Genomic DNA, 23,555 nt, shown 5'->3' on the forward strand with positions numbered 1-23,555 from the left:
CAAATCTTGATTAGAGCCAGCTAAATGTTTTGACTTGAAGGAGACACGAAGGATTAAAAAGCAAAATAGAGCAGCATGGGTAAGAAAGAAACAGGAAAAGAAAGAAAATTAAAAAAAAAAAGAACCCTCACGGGAGACACAAAGGGAATGATAGAAAACACTTCTGAATCAGCTAGTCATCTACTAACAAGCTGCAAAGATTTCCAATGACAAGTTGTCACATTAGTTTAGTGAAACTGAAGCAGTACTTATCCCCTTTCCTGTGCTTAATCTCTCCCTGCGTGCCACAAAAACATGCTACCACGTTTAATAGGATTAGTTTCGTTCACTTTCTCCCCCCACCCCTTTTATTTTTTACAATTCTATTTTCAGCAATACAGGGATCCTTGAATTCATGGACTTCCTGCAGTGCACAGCAAAACCTGGCATGCATGGTTTTTACCCTTTTAAAGACTCTATTTGAATCTGAAGAATGTAATTTGACTATTTTGTACCTTTTCTCCCCCAATGAATTACTTGCTCCTCATGGAAATCTCCATAGCTTAGAGGGTGGGGGAGGGGTGTTGGTGGTAAAAGGGTCGAGAGAGAATCAGGGCTAGGAAAAAGCCAACAAAGCCCAGTCTTGCAGAGGTTATATGCCCTAGGAGAAACTCTTCTAGCTCTGACCGCAGGCAAACATGGGTGCCAATTTAGACTGCAAATTACTGGCTTTGTGGCCCTGAGCAAGTGGTGAAACCTTCCCCAGCCTCAGTCTATTCATCCATACAGTGGGGATAATTCTTATCAGGGCTATTGAGAGAACTACACTTAATATATTTTATTTCTTCCCTTTTAAGTTTCACTTTTTCTCCTACTATATTATGTTCCTGAAATCAGTGTGTCTTACAATCCATTGGACATTTAAGGATATCACGTTTTGTTTTTCTCTCAAAGGCCATTGATAGTGTGTCTTATCATCCATGGGATTTTAGAATTAAAAAATGGCAGCACTGGGTGTAAAGCATCTGGCACGGTTATAACATTGGAAGTGCTCAATAAATGCTGAATTATCTATCATTGCTTATTACTACATCTATTTGCCTCCTTCTGAATTCTCACTGAAAGACCACTGGGATATTGAGAGGAGGAGGTGTGGACACTTTTGCCCCTCATCCAGATTCTTCTAGGCTTGTGCTTCTAATTGAAGTCTCACAAACCCAACTAACTCAAACACATAACTATCCACCCGTGTTGACTAAGACCCCAAATCCTCTAGTCCACTCTGTTCCCTCAATAGGGTCACCAACTGCCATTCTTAGCCATGTGTCACGAGCATTTGTTATCTGTTGAATGGTGTTGTTCCATTTTCCTGGAGTCCACTTTGGGCTATGTACCCCCTCCTGCCCTCTGCCTGCTCCCCCCCCCCCAGGCACTACCACCAGCTTAGCATGGAGGTGATGAAGGGGTGAGGGTGCTTTATCTGTGAGGGAAAAGGAGAAGGCCCAGGGGAACCAGGGCGAGGGGAGCAACACTGGGCCTCGAGTAGGGATGGAGGCAAAGGAGGGGAAGTCCTGGGGGGCCAAGGGCTGTGCCTGCAGAGGGACAGGCACAGCAGGGAGCAGGGTGCCTCCATTGTGCACCTGCCAGCCCCCACACTCCCAGGGGGAGACCCCGGGGTGCCTCACAGCAGGCTCTCAGGCCTTCCTGTCAAGCCTGGAGAAGCGCGGGAGCCCGAGGCTTCCTAAATCTCAGCGGGCTAGTGAGGGCCTGAGGAAGCCGAGTCCCTGTACACTTCATCCTGGCTTGAGCAAAGGTCATACATATGTAACCTCCAGAACTTTTCTATTGCCTCCCCTTCGGCCCTCCAGACACTTCCATGCACCACTCAGCTCCCAGTGAGCTGCCTCGCCGGGAACTGGTGCTCCTTGCCTCCTTCCAGTCGCAGGCACCCCCCCCCCACTGCACTCACCCCCTAACTCTGCTCCCTCGAACCCCAGGACCTCTCCAACTTGTGCTCTGCAAGGCATACACCTACACTCTCTCCTTACCCCCACCCACTCCCCTCCCACACTCACCGACAGACACTCTCCCCTACCCATCCCTGGCCCCTTCAAACTCTGCCCTCCATCCTGCCTCTGCCCCCTGCCCCCCCCCCCATCTCCCCACCAGGATCTCAAGTATAGGCCAAAGTGTTCCTCCTACCCTGGGAGTGAGAAGTCAGTGTCACCTGTCTCCCTGAAGCTTGGCCCCAAATGTGTGTTTCTCTGTGGTTGTCTTGAGAGTCTTTGTTTTGTCCCCGAGAGTCCTAGCCACTTCCCCCAGGTCCAGAGAGCAGGAATCTTCCACACTTGCCCAAAGATATTCACAAACCCTAGGAAGATAGGCATCTAGGGGTGATGCTTGAGCTCTCTGTCATTCAGGGAGTGCCTCCTCCTCCCAACCCCTGGGTTCATTCACTAGGGACTGGGCCCACAGATGCCCCAAGCTGTCCATCTGTCCCTTATCCCGGCCCAGGAAACACCCTGATTACTCATCTCAAGCTTTTGGAAGGTACCAGCAAATACCTTTTTGGGGATGTATAATTAACTACTCCAGGCCATCTCCAGTTCTAAAACTGTCAACCTTCTTGACGTTTCTCTGTTCATTCAGCCCATTCCCTTTCTCTGGCTTTCTTCCCCTCACACTACTGCAGAATCACAGTTGGGGATGAACCTTCCTGCCTATCTTTCTTTGCCTTCCCGCAGCTCTCTTTGCCTGGGCCCCCTTTTAATGATTTTGGGGTGTGCTTGTGGTCATTGGTTTGAAAAGAATCTCAGGAAGAGTTGTAGTTTACTTTACAGAGATTTGGGGGAGTTGTTCATTCAGACATGTAAAAACATACCATAGATGATATACATTTGTCTTAGTTTTACCTAGGATTGTTGACCTTTTTTTCTTTCTTGTTGTTCTCTTCTTGAATAGAACTTTGTGTCCCGTGGTTTCATTGGTCTGATGGGCAGCTTCTGTAGGAAAGGTCTGCCATCCAAAAGCATGGAAGGTGAGAGGACCAAAAAAAGAAAGAAAGGAAAAAAGCAGACTTCAGATCAGTAAATGATTCCTGTCTGCCAGGATGGACAGGTCTAGGTCCAAGAGCATAGAGCCTAGCTTCCAAACATGCACTAATTCTACTGTTTATTCCCTAAAAGGTGAACGGTGTGCATATAAAGGGCCCAAAGGTTCACTGAACACCAATCATGTGCTGAACCATTTTACTCTCTACAACTCTGTAAGTTGGATATTATCCCCACTTAACAGATGAAAAGAACTGAGTCTCAGATAGATTAAGTAACACACCTAAGGTCACAGAGTCAGTAACTGAGCAGTAATTGGAAACACAGCATGACCCCCAGATGCCCAGGTCCTCCCACTGATTGCCTAGCTGGGATGGGCCCAGAAATCTTTGTTTTTGAAAAGCTCCCTTGGTGATTCTTGATTACTTGCCACTCTTGGAAACCACTGCTCCACATCAAACCATCCCGCTATCCCTGTCACCAGCCTTGCCTCTGAGCAGCCTTCTCCACGTTGGATAAAACCTTTAAAACATATTTAAATAGCAATTTCGAAAAACTCTGCAGCATATGGATTTTCCTTTTGATCTCAAAATGATGACAAACAGACACTTAGATACTTCATAAAAGAAATATCACCAGAAAAATTATAGAAACCTGGCTTTCAACTTTGTCTTGCTCTAATTTAAACAAAATGCAACTTTCCAGAGTTACTCTCTCTCTCCCCCCAAATAAATCCAAACTGGGAGCTTCCTTCTCTTTTCCTCGGTGCCCGGCCTACACCTATTTATCTCTAGCCCGCTCCTGAATAAAAGCCTAATAAGATGGACAGGAAGGATAACTTAAGTCTTATCACTCCAAATCACCAAAACCCACCAAAAATCGAGCGCCTCCTGGGAATTCACACCCTGGAGTCGAAAGACCAAAGAAAGGAGAAGCTGGAGGAACGGCCAAATGTCCTTAGACTAGTTGACAAAAGAAAGGGGGTGGACAGGAGGGGAGGTTTCCACCCCTTCGAACGCCCCCGCCCCTCCTTGGGTCCTCCCGGAGGCCCCCCTGGCCCAGGTGGAGCGCGTCCCCGGGTGCGGGCGCGCCGCCGCCGGAACGGCCCCCGCAGCAACAGGCGGACGGCGGGCGGCTGCGGGCGGCGGGCGGCGGGCGGGGAGGGGGGTTGGGCCGCGGGGCCGCTCGGGCCGGGCGGCTCGGATGGCCCCTGGCCCGCGCAGCGTGGGGAGCAGGTGGCTGCCCTCTGCGCCCGGCGTGCGCCCAGCGCGAGCCAGCCGAGCAGGGCTCCGGCCCCGGCGGCGGCCCCGGAGGAGGCGAGGGCCGCGGGGCCCCGGCGGGGGGACCGGGACCCCCCGGGGGCCCGCGCGGGCTGGAGGGGCGTGCCCTGTGCTCGGAGCGCCGGACCCCGCCGCAGCATCTCGCGCTCGCGGGCTCCGGGCCGAGAGGCCGCGACACCTATCGCGGGGCTGCGGCGAGAAAGGAAGGGCCGGGAGGGAGGAGGAGACCGGGAGGAAGCCGCCGGCCAGGCAGCCCCGCTCCCGCCGGGTGCCAGGAGAGGCGACTGCCAGCCTTCCCTCCCAACCCGAAACTTTTGCAACCCACGCAGGCGTATTCCTCACGGGTTTCGGCGGCCGGAGTCGCCCTCGGGGAGAGGCTCGGCAAACACACGCGTCCCCCGACACGCGGGCGGAGGTACACAAGGCACACCGGGAGGGACCGGGCCGCGGGGGAGGTGGCTGGGGCCGCGAAGGCAGCAGGCGGCCGCCCAGCCTAAAGGGACTCCCCGCGTGCGAGAAGCAGTGCTTGAAACCCTGCAGAAGCTCGGGAGTGTAACGGTGCCCCGAGGCTTTGCGTAACTTTGCCCACTGCGCCCCCGCGTGCAGAGGCGTCCCCTCGCACTCACACCCTCACCCCACCCCGCTCCCCCTCTGCTGCGGCCCCGAGCCTGCCTTTGTATTTCAGGAACTGGGAAAGACCTGCTAATCTGAGCCAAAGAAGGAGGGATGTAAATTGCGAACATTCCACTCCCTGGTACCCCCCCAGATCCCGAGGGAGAGCGTCGGGTTCTCCCCGAAAGCGTTCCCTCCGCTTCCCTCTGCCCATGGGTCTCCAGCTTCTTTACTGCTGTGGACTGAAGAAGGTAAAGCACAATCCGATCGATGCGAAGATTTTTCTGAAAGCACGACCTCTCCAAATCCTAGCCCCCGAAGAGCCGGGCGGGGTTGGAGAAAGGCACGTTATTTCGGGGCGGGGGGGCAACAGCACCCCTCGGGGGGCGCGCGCGCGGCCTGGCGGACGCCTTGCCGGCCTCAGCGCGGCCGGGCGGAGTGGCTGGATTATGTAAGTAACAGCCCTCCATGTGCTCACCACCATCTGTTAATATCTTGATATTGGAAAGTTCGGTGCCTGAGGCAAAGCCAGGGTTGGCTGCGCAGAGCTCCCAGCCTACTCTTTTCTACTCGGGGCAGGGAATGTACCTCCCTTCGATTGTTTTCGCCCACTTCCCTAAAATCAAGTTAGTAGTGTGCCCCTTCCCTCGCTGACAACCAACCCCACAGGTGTGTTTTTGTGGACGAAGGGTGATTTTCTTGGAGGTCACTTTATTGTAATGAATCCTTTCGATGAATTTGTATTTTTATGACAGTTCTAGTTTCCTTTAGGCATTGCGGTGGACCCTTATTTGGGATGGAAGCTTTATTACTTAAAAAAAAAAAAAATTACTTTTTCCGCCGGCACTCGGGGCCCAAATTCTTGTAAGGGTTATATTTCAACTTCTTTGGAGCGCTTGGCCTCTGTTTACTTTGAAAGCTGTTGGTTAAACAAACATCACTCGGGAGGCTTCGAAGCAGTGGCGTTCCCAGGAGAGAAACGCCGCAGCTGCTCCTTGCTACTGATCTTGTGGCATTTCACTTTTCCCCCCATTCAGAACAGACCCAGGTTGGGCCTGGCGTCACACTGGGCACAGGGGATAGGGGGGTGGGGGATGAGAGAGAATGGCGGTCAGTCTGCCTCTAGACAGCCGGAAGCAGGCCGGCCTGCACCCTGGAGTTGGTTTTTCTCTCTTTCTCTTCCTCTCTTCAGGGTGGAGGTGGTGGTGGAGAGTGGATGGTTTTGTGAGTGTTTGTGTGTCCAGGCAGGGATCTTCAGTATCTTTCTCCCGAAATCCACGCCCACGTTGGCCTCTCTGCTGGATCTGGTTAAAATTCCCAGAATCGGTTTGTTTAGGATCTGACGATGGTTCTTTGTAAGGTTTTAAATTTCTTATATGTAATCTTCCCTCCTACCTTCATCTAAGGGCTTTAAGAAAGAACGGTAGAGGAGGGCCGAAATACACCGAGGAAATGTCAAGGCAAAGTGTGTTTAACCCAGAACCAGATGCATAAGTGATAACTGCAAAGAGTTTGACTAAGAACTCACAGCAGATCCCCCTTCCCATAAATAAGTAAATGCAGTCTGCATGGATGAGGTTTGTTGGAAGACCGGTCAGAACTTGTGTTAACTTTTAAGTTATTGGGGTTGTGTTGCCAATGGGCGGAGGAAAGGGTTGACCCTAGGCTTGGCCGCTGGTTTCAGAGATGGAGCCAGTATCTAGGCGACTTCTCGGCTCCGACCTGACTGATCGCTTCTCCCCTATCAGAAAACAAACCGGGAGTCGCCGGAGATAGGGGGCTCGGGCCTCACGCCTTGCTCTAGGACGGCCCAAGACCTGGGAGAGCGCCGCAGCTTGGGCAAGAGAGGTTGCCAGGAGCCCGGCCTCTACGTCGCCCCGACAGTAAGGGACAGGACAGGGCTCCGCGTACGTAGCTCACGGAGCTGGGCTACGGACCGAGCTCGCTTGCCCAGCGTCGCGCGCGCTCCTATTTCAACCAGCCGCTCTTGCGCCCTAATGCGGGCTGCGAACTGCCGCGGCAGAGCGTGGCGAGCCGCGAGCCTCCGCTGCGTTGGCGGGGGGGTGGGGGAGCTTCCTTGTCTGCCAAGCGGGTTACCCCGACTTCCATTCAGGCCTGCCTTCCCCCGGGAGTGACAGAGGGCTTACTGGGGTTCGCAGGGAACTTTTCCTGCGGCCAGTTCCCGGGCGTAGTGTGCAAAACGTGCATCCGAGCGCTAGGTGCAATTGACATAACTTGTGGGCTAAAGTTCAAGCCATTTCCTTCCAGATTCTGAATCTTTTCTCTCTCGGCTCCCTTTCTTCCCCTTTCTCCCCCTCCTCCTTCCCTGCCCTCCTTCCTTTTAAATGTCAAACTGAGCAGATGGTTTTAAGGTGTGGAGGGCATATATCCTTTACTCCCACCAGTTTATTTGTGGGCTGGCGCTAACATATGTACAAACTGGGATACTTAAAGAAAATAATAGGACGGAAAAGAAGAAAGGAAGTAGCCTTGATCCATTCACAGAACCCACATTTCCGCGCTCCATACACCCGCTTACCTCGAAAGGACTCAACCAATAGAAGCATTATTCCATCCTGCATCTAATGGTCATGTTGATAGATTATTTCTGTTCCCAGCCTAAATTGTTACATCCCGATTATAACACTTGATACAATAGCCTATCATTGGAAGTGTGAGCGGTGTGTTTGTGTGCTCTGTGTGGTTTCTGTAACGGTGTGGAGGGAGTGTCTGGGGGCAGCGGAAAGGGAGGAATGAAGGCTGGGGATGCTCAAGCAAGTCTCTTTTCTTATCCCTGACACCCACCCTGGCCAGCTTGATTTTTTCTTCTTCTTTTCAGTGTTTGAATCCCGTGCCAAAAGTTTCCTACAGGGATGTTATCATCTCTATTCTTATTCAAAGAAAAGACTTCTTAACAGTTTGATGAATTTGAGGCTGAAATTGTAAATGTCCTAGGGAAAGGTGTATGTTGTGTGTGTTTGTGTGTGTGTGTGTTGCAGAAGATGGTGGTAGTTGTTGGCCAATGTACTTGTAACACACCTCATAAACATTCTGTTGTCCCAACCAATGTCATTCAACCTTTGATCTGCCTGAATTCAAGGAGCATACAAAAATACTTGTCCCCATCCTACCTAAAAACTGAGTGTCTAATCGACTAGGTATGAATGTTTCTGCCTCGCAGCCCTTGTAAGTCTTGGCTTTTATAGGATCTTTAGGTCATAAACGCGGTTGCTTTATTAAAAGCCGTTTACCGTGCCCCGTGAAAGACACGTTCTGGCTGCGGCTAGAAATGCCCTTTAGCATTTGTAACTTGCAAACCCCCAAGGAGCTCTTTAAGAGCCACATTAGCTAAAGAAATCTTGCTGGTTATTTTTCATCCAAGAAATGGCAAACCAAAGTGAATCTTCTATAGCTTTATGTTGAAACCCGAAATTTAAGCGTTTGAAATTTCTTGCCTAATAAACTTTAAAGTTTGTTACCCAGGCGTCAAAATTGTGTACTCCTATATGAAACCTCTCTCTGGTCATTCTGGGGTGGGTGAGTTAGTGAGGGGTAATTGCGAGGTAACGTTTGTAACATTTCCCCATCCCCCCCCCCAAAGGCTGCTCTACCTACAATCCAAATAACCAAGGGCAAATACTCTTCTTCCTAATAATTTTGGCGGAAGATTAACTGGAACTCCGCCAATACTGGTCTGCTACCAGATGCAGCGGAGCCTAAGTGAAACCTCTGGCACCCATTATTTTAATCCCAAACCTACCTGTATTTTATTGCCCACCTCCGCTCTAAAAGGAAGCAAGGGTGACATGTATTCTTGATACTATCTATGATCATTTAAAAGGTGGAACGATTTGAGCTACCCCCTCCCTCCTCCTATACCACCCCACCCCCTAGAACCCCACTTTTTCTCCAGTATACTTTTCCGTGCCTTCCTCCACCCAAGTCCGCTCCACGCTCGTCCACTCGGGGAACTGGATCAGCTGTATCTGGGAAAGGAAGGGGGGGGGAAGGACCTGCGTCCTGGACGAGCTAGTGTGAGCCGAGCGCCGCTCGCGCCGTCGCCCGCTTTGCACAGTGCCCGCAGATGGCTCGCTCCGGCCCCGGCGCGGCGATCCCGTCGCCCCGAAGCGGTGGCAGGGCGGGGGCGGGGGTGGGGGCCGGGGATGGAGGCGGGGGAGGGGGAGCGCGGGGCCCCTCTCCCCTCCTCTCTTCCCAGCCCCTCACCCCCACCCCTTTTATATTTTTTTTTCTCCCAAGTTCTCTTGCCTCGCTATCCCCCCTTGAATCCGAAGGCGCCTCGCGATTGGGTGCTGGGGCCGGGTACGTCAGTCAGACTGTGACGTGCAGTCTTCCTGTTTCCTTCAGCTGTGTCTTAAAGTAAATCTTGTTGTGGAGCGGAGCCCTCAGCTGAGGGAGCGCTCTGAAATAATACACCATTGCAGCCGGGGAAGCGCAGCGGCGCAAAAGAGCTCTCGCCGGGCCGCCCGCTCCCTCTCCGCTCGGCTCCTCTCCGCCGCTCCTCTCTTCTTGGCTCCTTTCTCTCCTCTCTTCTCTCCGCTCCTCCTTGCTCTCCTCTGCCTCCTCTTCTTCCCTCTCCTCTCCTCTCCTCTCCTCTCCTCTCCTCTCCTTTCCTCTCCTCTCCTCTCCTCTCCTCTCCCCTCCCACCCTTCCCTCTGTCCCCTCTCCCTCGCCCGCTCGCCCCGCTCGCTCGCTCGCTCGCTCGCGCACACTCACCGGCCCCGGTCCAATTATCACATTCATCACCCGCAAGCCACCGCCGCGTGGGTGCGCGCGCGTGTTCTCCTCTCCCTGCCGGCAAAACCACGCTCGGTCCCACTGCCCTCTGCACCCGCGTAAGTATCCTCGCCCCCTCGCCAGTCCCCTCCCCTTTTCCAGAATCACTTGTCCTGGCTTGTTCTTGAATGAGAAGAAAAGAGACGAGACTCCCATTACTCATACCCGTGTAAACATTTTTTTTTTTTCCAGGAGAAAATGGTGTTATTTAAATGAATCATAATAAAATAGCCTCTAAACAGTTTCTAAGCAGGAGCCTCCGTGGAACTCAGCGCTCCGCTCCTCCCAGTTCCTAAGAGTAAGTGATCCGTTTGGTTTTTATTTCTTTCTCTTTCCTGCTGGTGGCTGGGGTGGTGGTGGCGATGGGGGGGGGGCGGTGCTGATACTGCTGGACTTGTCGCTGATCTTGTCACCTTTTGTGTACTGTTTCTGGGCTGTGAGGAGGCGTTTGCTTCCTTTCCTTCTTTCTCCTACCCTCTCTTCTCGGGAGAGAGGACCGCGAGGGGGACCGGGTCGCTTTTTTGTTCGCCTGGATCCCCTCTTTCCGCCAAGCCTCATCCTTCCCGTCTTCCCCGGTTAAAACTCCTGTGCTAGTCCCCTCGTCCTTTCTCTTTGTCTTGTTTATTATAGCTGCCTTTCTTCCAGGCTCTTCCAATTTGCTTGTCATTTGCATACCTTTCACTTCTCCTTTTTAACCCGGGCAGAGGGCTGGGGAGTAGGGAGGAGGGCAGAGGGAGGAGGAGGGCGCTCTGTTACTTTCCTCGCAAAACGCTGTCGACGGCGAAATGTTGAAATCGGGGTTGAAGCGGTGGAGAGATGGTCCCGGGAAACCAGCGCGGCGCCCCTCTCCCGAGCTCCGAGGACCCAGGGCTAGGTCAAGTTGAGTTGGGTAAGGAGGCGGCGGGAGCCTCAGGAGGTGGGTGGTGGAGGGATGGGGCCCGAGCGCCGCAGGGGGACCGAGTGGTCGCGCGGCGGGGTGGCGGTAGGGGATGTTCTTGGGCTGCGGATCTGCGAGGCGAAGACTCTCACGGTCCTCGCTGGCAGTCCTGCGCTGTCGGGGCTGCTCGGATCTGCTCTTGCCTGGGTGGTACCTGCAGTTCTGCCCCAGTTCGGAGGACTGGGGAGGGACGAGAACAGAGGTGAGGGTAATTGTCACTGGGAAGAATGGTGAGGAGGGCGGGAAGAGCTGCTATCTTGGCCGAACAGACTAGGAGGGGGCGAGGAGGGGGGCGTTGGCGGGGAGACATCACCCGAAGTCCAGTTTAGCAAGTTGTTGGTTCTTCTGGCGGGCTAGCCACTTACCCTGCTAAAACTGAACGTTGGTGGAAAGTGTGGATTGGAGTTGGGGGGGGGGGCGTGGAATGGCGGGAGGGAGGTAAAGGGGGAGTAGCTTTCGAGAGAGACTCACACGTCTCCCGCCACTTCTCAGCTTTTTTCGGGAAGTTGAGAGCCCTCCAGGCTGGCAGAGAAAGAGGAGGAGGAGGAGGAGGGGTTGGGTGATAGTCTTAAATAGCCCAAGGAGGCAGGTTGGAGTGTGAAACTGCTGTTCTTGGCAATCCAGAACCCTACTCCGCCTGGGGGAAGGCTGGGAACTCACCTGCTTGTTTTTATTTTTCCAAGAAGGTCTGTGTTGTCTCCTTGAGCTTATAAAAACAGTGCAAGCACAGGGTGGCCTTCTCTCAAAGTCAAGGCTATAAGTGTCTTGTTCTCTCTCCCTCCCTCTCTCTCTCTCCCTCTGCCCCCCTTCCCCCTCCCCCTCCCTCCCACCCTCCTTCCCTCCCACCTATAACCTCCCTTACAAAAAAATAATTTCCTTTCCTCAACTAGGTAGGCAGAGATCTATTAGTAGAGTGCTGTGCATGGGCAGGGCCTGACAGGTGTGTTGTGTCAAGAAAGACAGGTGCAAATTTCCTCTGTGTCTGTGTGTGTCTGTACAGTTCCAGACCACAATGCGTGCTCCAGGCTTGCAGAGGTTTATGAATTTATGGGTGCCCTGGTTAATAGGATTGTCCGAGCTAATGGGACCTGGGCTGTTGTTATGTTTTGAGCCCTGCCATGTGAGTTCTTTGCTTGGGGGGGTGGGGGGCGAGTTGGTCTGTGTTTGTTTATTTTTCTTAAGGATGTTGGCAGGCTGCTGCTGAGGCTGTGTCTCAGACTTCTGTCTGCCAGGAGGCTGAAAGTACCCCCACTTCAGGCAGCAGGTGGAGGGAGATTGACTTTCCCTTTGCTTCCCTTTCTAGTTTATGCCTATCTCCCAGGTCTGTGGTGCCCCGAAGGGGGGTGGGTGAGAGCTGTCTTTTGTGTGCGTGTGTGTTTTGGGCAGCCATGGGTGGTATTTGTAACCACCAGGAATACCAAAGTCATTTGAAAGTGTTACTGTTGTTAAAGCTTATCTTTCTAGCGTGCTTTCTCCCTGCCCAGAAAGAATAGGTATGTGCATAAACTCTTTCAAGTCATATGTTAAGTACTCTCATAAAGTAGAATGAGCCTGTCATTGTACCAGACATGTGCCAGATGTCCTAGTTATTACTTTGATGGAGAAGGAAAATCTCAAGTACGTGAGAGGTAACTGCGCTTTTCTATTTGAAGCAAGATTCGGGCAGTCGGCTCTGTGAAGAGTTTCTTGCAAGAACTTCAGAGCATTTTCAGAATAAAATGGGCTGTGTGTGGTGAGGATGGAAAAGAGGAGCATTGGGGTTAACCTGTCCATATGCTACAACATGGACTTGTCTATATAATGGTAAAATAGGGGAAGGTAAGGACTGTGGCTTGATGTAGAGGGAAGATACTGAGAATTCAGTGTAAGCATTATAGCTGGATTATTCAAACTTGACCCTTTAAGTTTTTCTTTAAGCAGGCTACTTCTTGTGTTACATAGAAATAGGATAGATGGGGAATGGTTTTGTTGGTTGGTTTTGCTGTTTGGGTGATGATCATTGTTTCATGAAAATGAGAAAGTATGTGTATTTACTCTTTAGTCTTAACACATCAAAGTCCCTCCCCCAATACTTTCCTTGGATGCTTTGGAAGTTCTTTCATGTCATCTATGGATATGTCCATTTGCTTTATTTTTAATAGGGGTTATCTGCGCTTGGAACTTACTGATATTCTTATGTGTCCATTATGCAGAATTCTGTTTAGTTAATCACCACCTTGTGGGGACAAAAGTCATGCATACATAACATGCATCTTTGTTCTCACTTTATTCATTTCCTAGCGTGGTTCCTCTATAAGTAGCACTTGCAATCTTAAAACCTAAGCTAGCTGCCAGGGTTGCTCTTTATTTGTTCAAAGTGCAAATAGGCCTTTTTTTCAATGAATTTCTTATATCATTTCAGGGATTGTCTTGCATTTTCATCTGGTAATATAAGGAATTTTTAGGTTTAGGATTAACGAAGAAATTATAAAATGTTACTGGTTTTATAATATGAAGATGGATTGTGCGTGACATGTTATTATTGTTGGATTCTAATTAAGTACACGTATAAGCCGGAAAGGACATATACGTAAGGAATTTCTCCAACCTTGTTGCCTAGTGTACTCTATAAAGTTTCAAAGGACATTTAGAGTATTTCAGTGTTCTACAAAAAGACAAAAAGCGTAATTGTTTTTTCTTGAGATCATTTATTTACTAATTTGGTGAATTATTGCTTTTTAAATAAGTGCAAATGAATATTTTTGGCATGTCTCAGAAAATATTCTGTGCTCATTTTGCAGGTGAAAAATGTATGGAATTTTTGATAGGATGGAGGGATTTTCAGTGAAATGATTGTGATTTGAGAACTCTACTATAGGAATAGGAATATTATAATAAGATTATTATATTAGGAATATTATAGGAACTCTAATATAGGACAGGAAATTTTGAAGCCTGATGTAAGATTTGACAATACAATCTTAGTTAACTGAAGTATTAACTTGTGTCAAGTGGGTTCTTCACACTAAACATAAAATGCGTTCTTAACCTTACAATAAGCAGAAACATCTCTGAAGGAAAAGTTGCTAATTAGCAGAAATGAACTCTTGAATACAGTGAAGAGGGCAGCTTAGTGATTTGGTGGGGTTGAGGGGGAGAATACCTCAATCAAATCATCTGATTTTTTTCCCTCCTAAATTACTGATTTTCAGATGGATTTAAAATGTTCTTTGTTAGTGATATTCCACTTGAAATTTCATAACCAGGTTGACCCAAGTAGATTAGTGGCCCATTCAGAGGTTGTTTTCTGTAAGAAGTAAAGTGTAGGCTTGAGCAATTTCTTCAAATAATTTTACCAACAAAGACAGATAATCTAAGTAATCCAAACAGGAAACCATGCCAACCTTACACTCCCCCTGTCTCATAAAAGATTTGTCTGAACTATTTGGATAATTACCATAATGAACACTTCTTTGTCCAGAATCTGCACTCCAGATAGATACGGTAAAAGTTGTGCTCCCCTCCCCCAAATAACTTCTTTATTAAAGTAGAGCACTTAACCACTTTCTACTCCACACACTGCAGTGTTCCTTTGAAATTCTTCACTGGAAATTCTTTTCTAACATGAAGCCACCAGGTTCCTTAGGATTCTCCATGTTCTATTATTTGACATTCTTCAGATAATTCAGATTTTAATGAATCTTTTGAAGTTGTTAAAATCTGACTTGGTTATACCTGGATGTGTGTTCTTATCTTTTTCTGGGAAGAATCTGCTATGTCAAGATATTCAGTGTATAGGAATTATTAAAGCATTTGTGTAGTAAGATACCAAATGTATGGCAAAATATTTAACAATAAAAATATTCTATATGGGTTTTCATACCAATTAAAGAGGAGTTTACAGGAATAGAACATGTGTATCCAAACAATAATCCATTTGGGTTCAAATTCTCTATCAGTACTCTTTTTCTGCAGACTTGCTGATATTCATGTTCACAAGTGCTGATCAAAAGGTTTCATATTGCCTGGTTAAACTCAAAATTAATGTTAAGATTAAAATATAATAAGAGTCAATAAAGTTGTAGTTGAAACATTGTGGCTTAGTACAGATGTTGAGAAATAAAGGAATTTCTAAAAATCTTAATGGACAGGATGATATCAGTGATAAAGTCAGTGCATAGCATTCTCTAAATTCTGAATTGGGAAATCCATGGAAGCACCTTTAAAAGTGTTTTTAAGTGATTTAATTTCTATTAGAGTCATTTAACAATGCATTTTCTTATGTGGTAAGTATGTTCACATGTAGATCTTGTTTATGAATCAAGATGCTGATGAAGTATTATGTCCACCAGTTAGAATTACTTAATCTCCTCTCTTGCCTTCATGGGTTATGGTCCCAGTGTCTACTACTGCTATACCTTTAGTTCTAAGTTTTAGGTCTTAGCTATATAGAGAGATGTATTTATTTGTGCCTATTACTATAATGCCTTGTCTTAGTGGAATATATAATTTTTCCTATTTGTGCTGTCCTATTTGTTATGTCTCAGCTGGACATTTTACAAGACCTGAAAGTATTTAAATTCTTTTAGCCCAAAACAGAAAGCAAATCATTATCTAATATAAAAATGATGGCTGGTTAAGAGCGGATTGCAAAAATCAGTTTAGTGTGGTGAATTTGAAGGAAGTTACAGGATATTTTGTTCTTGAAAGACCCAGCAAGCATGTTTAATTAACACTTACTGTCCACTGAAGATGAGAGTATCATGTTTTTCCACCTAGGAAGAGCACAGCCCTCTTCTTGGCTTGGGCATGAGGCAGGGATGCAGCTGTTGATACCTAGGCTAGCTGAGAGGAAATGCAGTTGATGCAGAGGTAAATGGCAGTTGGGAAAGGAAGGATGCCTGGGGATGACCTTGTGCTCATCTCTTACACCAGCCTGTCATTTCTGAGCCTCTGCTGCAGAGATGCTCTTCCCCCAGCAAGGATGGGTAGGAGGAAAATCCAGATTGGGTGTTAAGATGAACAGAGGAAGAAAAAGACTGCAGAAAGTTTGTTCAACATTTTGATTGGAGACTCATGTGCTTTTCAGGTAATATTAAAGGGAAAAGGATTTGCACACAAAAAGAAAAGAGGTAAAATTTTTAAATAATGGCAATGGACTTTATTTTTGGAAAGCTGATAGACACACAAAAAAGTCCTCCTTGCAAAGACCTACCCCCAATGTGCAAGTCTTTCTGGGCTTTGAAATAATTCATCCCTTTTCTTGTTTGTCTCGGTCTTTTTCTTTTTCTCACCTGATTGCTACACCCGATTTATCAGATCTAATGTGCCAGTGAAATATTTGTCATTGCATTTTTGTATTCCTGAACGCAGTTTTATTATTGATGTGTGAGGGTTCAAAATCATTCCGAAACCGATTTTGAACCGGTATTGAAGTTCTTAAGATCTGTTTCCATTCTGACTTCAGGAAATTTTATCCTGGGGCATACAAAAAGTATTTTATTTTTAAGCATACGAAAAATATAAAGAAGCATCATATTGCTTGCATGATACTCTAAAACAGGCTTTTAAAAAAAATGTTGTGTCTTCATATAGAGACCAGGAACAAGGAGTGCAGGATGAAATCTTTGTTGCTTAAAAAAAAAAAAATTAAAAACCCACACATTGTCATCTAAGCATTGAGCATTTTCTTGATTTTTACAGGTTATTTCATGCTGAAATTATGCCTATTTGCATGGATAGTCATTCTTTAAAACTAGCCACAGATGCAGTCCTAGGGAGCACGTAGATGTTTTTACAGGTGAACCGAAAGAGATGGGAGCTGTTCCAAACACTCTGCACGCTGCCTTTGGCAATAGACCCTGTTATTGTGAAGATGTGCTCTGTTAAGCAAACGTGAAGTTTAATATTAGATAAACCCTGTGTGAATAAAATATTTTCATTTTCTTCATAAAATGTTAATTGCAAGCAAAAAGATACGACATCTTATATTTACACAAAATTTGGGGTTAGCCTCAGTAGGTAGTAAGTCACAAAATATGTCAAGTGCCTTTTATAAAATGCAAGGAAGGATATTCTCTTTTTATATTGTGTCCTCAAGAAACAAGGGAAGTTCATATGCAGAGAAGATGTTTCTCTTTCCTCGTATATTTTGCTTGATGCCGTTTTCTCCTTTATTTATCTTTTTTTCTTTAATTTGGCATAAGAAATACGATTCACAAATGGTGTATGTTAAAGTTTCCTTAGGCATTTGAAGTATTATTTTGGCAGATTGGAACAGAAGAAAACTGATACTGAAGATGTATTTACCCTTGCCTAACTCAATTTATTGTTCCATATATTGATTTCTAAAATGTGACAATTCCTTCTTTTGCAGCGGGTCCAACTTTGCAATAATTTAAGTGATCAAAAGGACATCATGAAAATGTATCAATATTCTCACACTTGTGTTAAAATATAGCAACAGATACCATTTTCGAATGTGATTTTACTAATAAAAATGCATATCTATGCTAAATAAGCAGACTTGTAAAATGAGTATTTGTGCATTTATTTCAATGTTAAATTGACCATTTATATTGGAAAGATGCTGATGGGAGTGTTCTCCTTCCCATTTCACATACGACAAAAATATTTTAAAATTCAGTAATAAAGGGGGCGTGTTAAGTATTTGCATTTATTTTCAAGTCTTTTTCCTTTAATAGCATTAAAACCACAATAATTTTAATTCAGAAATGGAATTTTTTGTCCAAATTTCACACAGCCTCAAAATTGAACCTTATTTCTTAAGTATAGGCCACTTTCATCTTCTTTTGTAATATGAATCTCGATGCCCCAAATTTAATCAATTGGTTCAGAGGCTGTGTTCTTATAATCTACTGTTTCTTCTGAAGATAAACAGTATCATTTTAGGCATTTGTGAAAGAGAATCATATTACTGGTGCTTAAGCAGTTTTTGCTTTTTTTTTTTTTTAATCTTAATCCATCTTAAACCAGTGGAGCAGAAATATTTAAAAATGTTTCATTTCAAGCAGAGTGCATAATAAATTGCAATAATTGTAATGTGCCATAAATCCCAGAGCCTATGCATTTTGCATTTGATTCAGGATTGAGGTCAGGAAATTTGGAGAAATTTAAAGAAAATGATTCATCAGTCCTTTTGTTCTGTTGGCCAGGGTCCCGGGATTCTTGAGCTGTGCCCAGCTGACGAGCTTTTGAAGATGGCACAATAACTGTCCAGTGATGCCTGACCATGACAGCACAGCCCTCTTAAGCCGGCAAACCAAGAGGAGAAGAGTTGACATTGGAGTGAAAAGGACGGTAGGGACAGCATCTGCATTTTTCGCTAAGGCGAGAGCAACGTTTTTTAGTGCCATGAATCCCCAAGGTTCTGAGCAGGATGTTGAGTATTCAGTGGTGCAGCACGCAGATGGGGAAAAGTCAAACGTACTCCGCAAGCTGCTGAAGAGGGCGAACTCGTACGAAGATGCCATGATGCCTTTTCCAGGAGCAACCATAATTTCCCAGCTGTTGAAAAATAACATGAACAAAAATGGTGGCACGGAGCCCAGTTTCCAAGCCAGCGGTCTCTCTAGTGCAGGCTCCGAAGTACATCAGGAGGATACATGCAGCAACTCTTCAAGAGACAGCCCCCCAGAGTGTCTTTCCCCTTTTGGCAGGCCTACTATGAGCCAGTTTGATATGGATCGCTTATGTGATGAGCACCTGAGAGCGAAGCGCGCCCGGGTTGAGAATATCATTCGGGGTATGAGCCATTCCCCCAGTGTGGCGTTAAGGGGCAATGAAAATGAAAGAGAGATGGCCCCGCAGTCTGTGAGTCCCCGAGAAAGTTACAGGGAAAACAAACGCAAGCAGAAGCTGCCCCAGCAGCAGCAACAGAGTTTCCAGCAGCTGGTTTCCGCCCGCAAAGAACAGAAGCGAGAGGAGCGCCGACAGCTGAAGCAGCAGCTGGAGGACATGCAGAAACAGCTGCGCCAGCTGCAGGAGAAGTTCTACCAAATCTACGACAGCACCGATTCCGAAAATGATGAAGATGGGAACCTGTCTGAAGACAGCATGCGCTCGGAGATCCTGGACGCCAGGGCCCAGGACTCCGTGGGGCGGTCAGATAACGAGATGTGCGAGCTAGACCCGGGACAGTTCATTGACCGAGCCCGAGCCCTGATCAGGGAGCAGGAGCTGGTGGAAAACAAGCCCAAACGAGAAGGCAGCAACAAAGAAAGAGATCACGGGCCGAACTCCTTACAACCAGAAGGCAAACATTTGGCCGAGACCCTGAAGCAGGAACTGAACACGGCCATGTCGCAAGTTGTGGACACTGTGGTCAAAGTCTTTTCGGCCAAACCCTCCCGCCAGGTTCCTCAGGTCTTCCCGCCTCTCCAGATCCCCCAGGCCAGATTCGCCGTCAACGGGGAGAACCACAATTTCCACACCGCCAACCAGCGCCTGCAGTGCTTTGGCGACGTCATCATTCCGAACCCCCTGGACACCTTTGGCAACGTGCAGATGCCCAGTTCCACAGACCAGACAGAAGCATTGCCCCTGGTGGTCCGCAAAAACTCCTCCGACCAGGCCGCCTCCGGCCCCCCCGCCGGCGGCCACCACCAGCCCCTGCACCAGTCGCCTCTCTCCGCCACCGCGGGCTTCACCACGTCCACCTTCCGCCATCCCTTTCCCCTTCCCCTGATGGCCTACCCATTTCAGAGTCCCTTAGGTGCTCCCTCCGGCTCCTTCTCGGGAAAAGACAGAGCCTCTCCTGAATCCTTAGACTTAACTAGGGAGACCACGAGTCTGAGGACCAAGATGTCATCCCACCACCTGAGCCACCATCCTTGTTCACCAGCACACCCACCCAGCACCGCAGAAGGGCTCTCCCTGTCGCTCATCAAGTCCGAGTGTGGCGATCTTCAAGACATGTCCGAAATCTCACCTTACTCGGGAAGTGCAATATCCTTTTCTTTTCCCCTCGAGGAAAACAAAACAAAACAAAACAAAAAAGGCTTCCCCAAAGGTCAGGTTTCCACAATATATAGAAGGACGTAGATTAGTATCTTCTTAGGAATGCAATCTTTCCCATTATTCAGAGTAATAGGCTTTTATCAGCACACGTGCTGCGCTCCTGATTGCACAAAAGCTTCACAGGAAACCCACACCTTTGCAACTTTCACAAGTTGTTAATTGCCTCAGAGAGCTGGTATTTAATATGTGCTTTTCCAGCAGTGCTTTTTCTGCTATTCTTCCTGTATTCTCTCTCTCTCTTTTTTCTTTTAGGAGTAGAGTCAGAGATGGACCCCCCCCCCAAAAAAAATCTCATTGCAATAATGAATTCGATCAGATTGTTTTTAAGGTGTTAAGTTTTATAATGGAGTCAGGAGAAAAGTCAGTTTTGAGATTCCCTAAGATTCCATAAGAAGAATTCTCCCTTTAAACCATCTGCAAGGCTCCTGGGCCGCGTTAAGAAGACCTGATTAAATCTTAGGAAGAGCACTTGACTGGTGGGAGGCTTCAGGGGGAGAAAAATGGACATGGGGGCAGGGCGGGGGAGTCAGATTCTCTCTTTGATCTTTAAGTGAGACGTGGTTTGTCCTTGGTGGTGTTTCTTTAAGGAAATATACAGGTACTGATGTATTCAGACGGTATTGGTCTCTCTCTCTCTCTCTCTCTCTCTCTCTCTCTCGTTCACCCAAGGTCTGTTCCTTGGGTCTGGTGCAGCTGCCTCTATGCATGATTAACCTCTGTTCAGCCATACACAGAAATCTTTTGTCCTAACATACACAAAGCAAATTATTTTGGAAAGCGAGAGAGCACAATTAAATATAAAACTCAGCTGTATTCGACTTAAAAATGGCTCCTTTTATGACTCTTTTATATTTTGAACCTGACTTTTAAGTGGAGTTGCCAGTTATATTTTTTATTAGACCTATCCTGAACTCCAGCTATTTTTCACTGACTTTTTTTTTTCCTCTGTAGTTTGGTCCTTTCAGTCAATTTTTAAAAAATCTTGTGATTGTTGGTGTTTTGGGGTAGTCGAATAGTAGCATTGGGGGGCAGGTAGAGGCGTGTTTCTTTTAGAATCAATTGCCAGATGGACATAAAATTTAGCAATTAAGTTGGCTGTTGCTAAATTGAGGATTTTGAGCAATTGTCCTGATGACTAGAGATTGGCATTTTAGTATCTAAGCCCACTCCAGAGGCTGCCATGTAAGTGCAAAGTCCCAGCTATGGTGGAAATGCATTTTTCTATGTAGGGAAGGCTGTTCTTCTAACCAGCTCTCAGGACAGTAATGAAGATTTCTGATAAGGTGGGCCACAAGTATGAGACCCACTTGGGGCACTTAAACACAGTCTCTTTCCACAGTGAGGAAGAAGAGAATAATGTCATGAGAGGAAGGAAGATTTAGATATATAAACAGAAATTGAGTCTTGGTTTGGTTGCTGATTTAACTTCTACCTTTCAAAGACCTAGAACGTAATCTACCAGCAACGAATTGAAACTTCGCCAATCACCATGCCTTGCACATTATAAACAGGCAATAAACATTGGTCAAAATGATTGCCATATAGTGTTGCTGATGAGAAAGGCCAAGCAAGAAGATGCAGTGCCTGGAATGGTTTTCTATCCTTGGGAGGAAGAGCATCTTCTGAGGTTCACACAAGCCTGAGGTCCAGGGCTAGACCCTATTGCTAGACCCTATCTTACTTCATTTTGAAGGCAGTAGTCATGACGGTGGGGTGTTTCTCTCCCTTCTTCTCTCTCTCTTTCTCACAAACACACACACACTCAGAGGAAAGGGACATACCTATGGTGAGGAATATTTGAAACCAGGTTTCAAAGTCCCAGAAGTGCACCACTAAACTCTTGAACCAGTTTATGGGTTTTTTGGGTTTTTTTTATTAGACTTTTCATTGTAACCAGATCATTATGCCTGTGCCTTTTTTTTTTTTTTTTTTTAAGTTGGGTCTTCTAGGAAAAAAATCTTTTAGATTGCTTTAAGTGTTGGCTACATTCATTGTCTCACGCTCTCTAAATCCCCTGAGGAATTTAGAGGATTTGAATTGAAAGAAGTTCCTTTTATTTCTATACATATCAAAGGCTTTAAGGAGAATATAGTTTCTTCTTCAGTTGAATAACTGCCCTCTCCTACCAATATAAGAGTCTGTTGAACAGGGATGGCTTGGAAACACCTGTGTTCATATGAAATGTTGCTTACACCTGGAGTAGTTTCTTTCATGGAGCTAAATAATTTTGGCCTCTTGTTGCAGTTAATGGTTACATTTTCCACCTTTTGGCCTTCTATCCTCTGTTTCTTTCCCCTCGATCATGCTGTACTTTTTACCATTTAACCCACTGATAGATTCTTTCTCAGGAAGAAGATAGGCAAGCAACCCTTTCTATAATCCCCACGATTCTGAAGCCAATGAGGATCTGAGTGTTTTGGGGGAGACTGGGTCCACTGGTCTCCTGTCTCCATCCTTGTGTGGCAATGAGTTCTTCCCTTGATTTACCCAATGGCATGTAGGCAAAATTCTCAAAGCTTTTCGTTTAAAGAATTCTCTGGGAATCCTAGAGAGTGGTGTCTACTTCAGTTTTAGGTATATAAGGCCATCTTAGAACCTGTAGCACAGTTATTCCTAGAAAAAAATTCAATAGACATGAGTAGAAATGGGATGAAATGATACCTCTATGATTGTCATTATTATGTTTTTATTTGTAGTCATGGCTTTTCAAATAGTAATGAATAATTTAATTCTTAAGGAATGATTCTTCCCACTTCAAAGGGCATCATCTGCCTCTTTGAACAAAGTAGCCAAGATAAGAACTATTAAGAACACCAGCTTATCAGCTAAATCCATTCTAAGTTCAGCACATGAAGCATATGTAATCTATATAAACGTGATACCTCATTATCCTTTCTAATCGAAAGGAAGTAGTGAATGTGGGCCTGAACTCAGTGTCAGTGCACCTGCTCCAGGAGCTCACGTCTTGGATATTAAAAAAAAAAAAAGTGTTCGGTACTTTGCAAATGAATCTATTTAATCAAATATTAAGTTTTATTCAAATTGCAAAAGAAAGAGCCAGCCAGTTGTTTTTCTTCATGATGTTCCTTGTCATTCATCCTCTTTGCATCTCAAGAAAAATAGCCTTGTGTAGGCCTCAGACATTTGCATGCACCCAGCTGAAGCTCCAGAGTAGTCTTATGAGCTGTTAAGATGTGCAGGTGAAGAAACTGAGCCTGTTTCCTGTGACAGCCAGCGTCCCCAACTTGACTGTTGGGGAAAATGTTTAAAACACTTCAAATTTAGGAAAGGAAAATTGTTTGGTAATTTGAAACTAAAATCCAACTGGAAAACATGGATTAAAAATGAATTTCTAATATGTGAAATAATCCATGGACATTTTTAGAAGTCTTGTGGGGCCATAGTCATTCTATTAGCTGTATTAGCTACGGGGAAAACATTTATATGAAAGACTGAGAGACTCTGGGTTCCTACCCCCCAAAAAATTATTCAGTAAATTCTTTTTTTTTTTTAATTTCCATAAGTGACACGTCTTAGGCGTTCAGCTTCTTAATGGAGTAACAGCTCGCTCGTTCTATCACTTTGATTAAATGAGACAGTCTAGATCCTCTCTCCCCATTTGAGGGAGAAATCCTCTTGGAAACAGCAAATCAGAGCATAAGGAGACAGCTAAAAATTCTTTGGGTTTCAAAGCATTTTAGAAAATATAAGTAGCCCCAATCCAATTTGGTTGGAAGTGCAGCTGGTAAAATCTCTAGCCACAAGTCGGAGTTCAATTGGGAAAAAAAAAAAGAAGAAGAATTCACTTCCTCCAGCCCTCACAATGTGTTGTTCTTGCATTTGCCTTTTTGCTGGCCCTGCTCCTCGCCTGCCACTGCTGTGTAG

The 23,555-nt window shown here is 46.4% G+C and overlaps 1 protein-coding gene and 1 long non-coding RNA gene across 3 annotated transcripts in view; one reads left to right on the forward strand and one right to left on the reverse strand.

The window, feature by feature from the left end:
• The window catches only part of LOC129045877 (uncharacterized), a 30,821-nt gene extending 21,058 nt beyond the window's left edge, over window positions 1-9,763 (reverse strand). Inside the window, exons 1-2 of the long non-coding RNA XR_008506277.2 lie at window positions 9,656-9,763; window positions 2,892-2,994 (exon numbers count right to left, since the gene is read on the reverse strand). This is a non-coding gene — a long non-coding RNA (uncharacterized LOC129045877). The remainder of the gene's footprint in view (window positions 1-2,891; window positions 2,995-9,655) is intronic.
• The window catches only part of PROX1 (prospero homeobox 1), a 52,660-nt gene continuing 38,259 nt past the window's right edge, over window positions 9,155-23,555 (forward strand). The window contains exons 1-3 of one of the 2 annotated variants that reach the window (XM_045877219.3): window positions 9,155-9,774; window positions 9,908-10,013; window positions 17,807-19,598. In XM_045877219.3, coding sequence (XP_045733175.1) covers window positions 17,874-19,598 — 1,725 coding nt within the window. In that variant the 5' untranslated portion in view covers window positions 9,155-9,774; window positions 9,908-10,013; window positions 17,807-17,873. Of the gene's footprint in view, window positions 9,775-9,907; window positions 10,014-10,044; window positions 10,605-17,806; window positions 19,599-23,555 lie in introns of those variants that run through there. The other variant, XM_045877220.3, reaches the window with a different exon arrangement.

This window comes from Mirounga angustirostris, unplaced genomic scaffold (assembly GCF_029215605.1).
Source record: "Mirounga angustirostris isolate CCGP_5_RB_7025 unplaced genomic scaffold, mMirAng1.0.hap1 SCAF_6, whole genome shotgun sequence".
NCBI lineage: Eukaryota > Metazoa > Chordata > Mammalia > Carnivora > Phocidae > Mirounga > Mirounga angustirostris.